General features: G+C 53.1%; 2 protein-coding genes across 3 annotated transcripts in view; both read right to left on the reverse strand.

The window, feature by feature from the left end:
• macrod2 (mono-ADP ribosylhydrolase 2) overlaps positions 1–2,352 on the reverse strand; it is a 1,308,647-nt gene that overhangs the window by 723,127 nt on the left and 583,168 nt on the right. The window lies entirely within an intron of this gene.
• LOC139029101 (cell surface glycoprotein 1-like) overlaps positions 642–2,352 on the reverse strand; it is a 39,527-nt gene continuing 37,816 nt past the window's right edge. The window contains exon 8 of the mRNA XM_070448199.1: positions 642–649. Within this exon, the coding sequence (XP_070304300.1) occupies positions 642–649 (8 nt within the window). The remainder of the gene's footprint in view (positions 650–2,352) is intronic.

A 2,352-nucleotide genomic window follows, 5' to 3' on the forward strand; every position in this document is an offset into this window, starting at 1 on the left:
ACTACTATTTTTGACTAGGGCCCATATGGTCTGGTCAAAAGTTTTGCACTAATGAATATGGTGCCATTTGGGATGAGGGCTAAGCATCTGCTCCTGTCCACCCCACAGCCAGACCACCCACAACACACACACACACACACACACACACACACACACACACACACCACACACACACACACACACACACACACACACACACACACACACACACACACACACCACACACACACACACACTACTCTCTCTCTCTCTCAACTGGTTTCTCTCACTGTCAGCTCTGACTGCTGAAATATAGCAGCTATAATAGTTCATCAAACTAATCTATCTCCCTGGACTGGCTGCCACAGGCTTTAGGTAGGGCACACACAGAACACAGACACTCACAGACACATACACGCACACACAAACTTTCATCTCCTCCAATGTGGGACAGGGCATGTATTCATCTTCACCTCTGTGTATGTCTGTCTAGTTCACTGAGAGCTACCCCTCTACCCTCCACCATCACTTCATCCAGGCTGGGATGGCCTAATGAAGACAACTCTGGGATAGGGCTAGACGATATCCTCTCAACTAGGAAGAGAGAGAGAGGGGGAGGATGGGGAGGGGAAATAAATATGAAAGACAGACAGAGAACAGCGCTAGATAGCTAGAAGAAAAAGAAAGTTAAAGGAGAGAGGAGAGAGATAGAGAACAGAAAAAGAAGAGTGACAACCGGCATAGAAGGTAACTCTTCAGCTCGACTAAAAGGCTGCGATGCCATGAGCCAATGTGACGTTCTACCTTCTACACGAACGCGTTGTTTCGAGAGTGGAAAAGGAGCAGAGGGGAAGAGGAGAGGAGGAGAGTGGAAGATGAGAGGAGCAGAGGGGAAGAGGAAAGGAGAGGAGGAGCAGAGGAGAAGAGCAGAGGGAAAGAGGAGAGGGAGGAGAAGGAGAGGAGCAGAAGGAAAGATGAGAAGAGCAGAGGGGAGGAGAAGGACAGAGGGGAAAAGGAGAGGACAGAAGGGAAAGAGGAGAGGAGCAAGAGGGGAAGAGGAGAGGAGCAGAGGAGAGGAGCAGAGGGGAAGAGGAGAGGAGCAGAAGGAAAGATGAGAGGAGGAGAGGAGCAGAAGGAAAGATGAGAGGAGGAGAGGAGCAGAGGGGAAGAGGGGAGGAGAAGACAGAGGGGAAAAAGGAGAGGAGCAGAAGGGAAAAGGAGAGATCAGATGGGGAGAGGAGAGGAGCAGAGGGAACAAGGAGAGGAGCAGAGGGAAGAGGAGAGGAGCAAGAGGGGAGAAGAGAGGAGCAGAGGGGAAAAGGAGAAGGAGCAGAGGAGAGGGCAGAGGGGAATAAGAGAGAAGCAGAGGAGAGGAGGAGAGGAGCAGAAAGGAAAGATGAGAAGAGCAGGGGAGGAGAGAGCAGAGGGGAAGAGGGGAGGAGAGGAGCAGAGGGGAAAGGAGAGGGAGCAGATGGGGAGAGGAGCAGAGGGAACAAGGAGAGGAGCAGAGAGGAGGAGCAGAAGGGAAGAGGAGAGAAGCAGAGGGTAAGAGGAGAGAGCAGAAGGGAAGAAGGAGAAGAGGAAAGGAAGAGGAGGAAGCAGAGGAGAGGAGGAGCAGAGGAGAGGAGCAGGTGGGAAGAGGAGAGGAGCAGAGGAGAAGAGCAGAGGGTAAGAGGAGAGGAGCAGAAGGAGCAGAAGGGAAGAGGAGAGGAGGAGAAGGGAAGAGGAGGAGCAGAGGAGAGGAGGAGCAGAGGATAGGAGCGACGGGAAGAGGAGAGGAGCAGAGGGTAAGAGGAGAAGGGAGCAGAGGAGAGGAGCAAGAGGTAAGAGAGAAGAGCAGAGGGAGCAGAAGGGAAGAGGAGAGGAGGAGAAGGGAAGAGGAGGAGCAGAGGAGAGGAGCAGAGCGGGAGAAGGAGAGGAGAGAAAGGGAAAGAGGAGGAGCCAGAGGAGAGGAGCAGACGGGAAAAGAGGAGAGGAGCAGAGGGTAAGAGGAGAGAGCAAGGAGAGGAGCAGAGGGTAAGAGAAGGAGAGGAGAGCAGAGGGAAGCAGAAGGAGAGAGGAGAGGAGGAGAAAGGGAAAGAGGAGGAGCAGAGGAGAGGAGCAGAGGAGGGGAGAGGAAGAGGAGAAGGGAAGAGGAGGAGCAGAGGAGAGGAGCAGAGGGGAAGAGGAGAGGAGGAGAAGGGAGAGGAGAGCGAGAGAGAGGCAGAAGGGAAGAGGAGAGGAGGAGAGAAGAGGGGGAGCAGAGGAGAGGAGCAGAGGGAAGAGGCCACATGCAACCAAACTCCACTTTTTGTCATTTATTTAAATTCAACAGATTGAATGAAACGTGTCGCCACCAAGATCGTGAACTCTGCGATAATTTGAACTTGGAGC

This window comes from Salvelinus sp. IW2-2015, linkage group LG18 (genome assembly GCF_002910315.2).
Source record: "Salvelinus sp. IW2-2015 linkage group LG18, ASM291031v2, whole genome shotgun sequence".
Lineage (NCBI taxonomy): Eukaryota > Metazoa > Chordata > Actinopteri > Salmoniformes > Salmonidae > Salvelinus > Salvelinus sp. IW2-2015.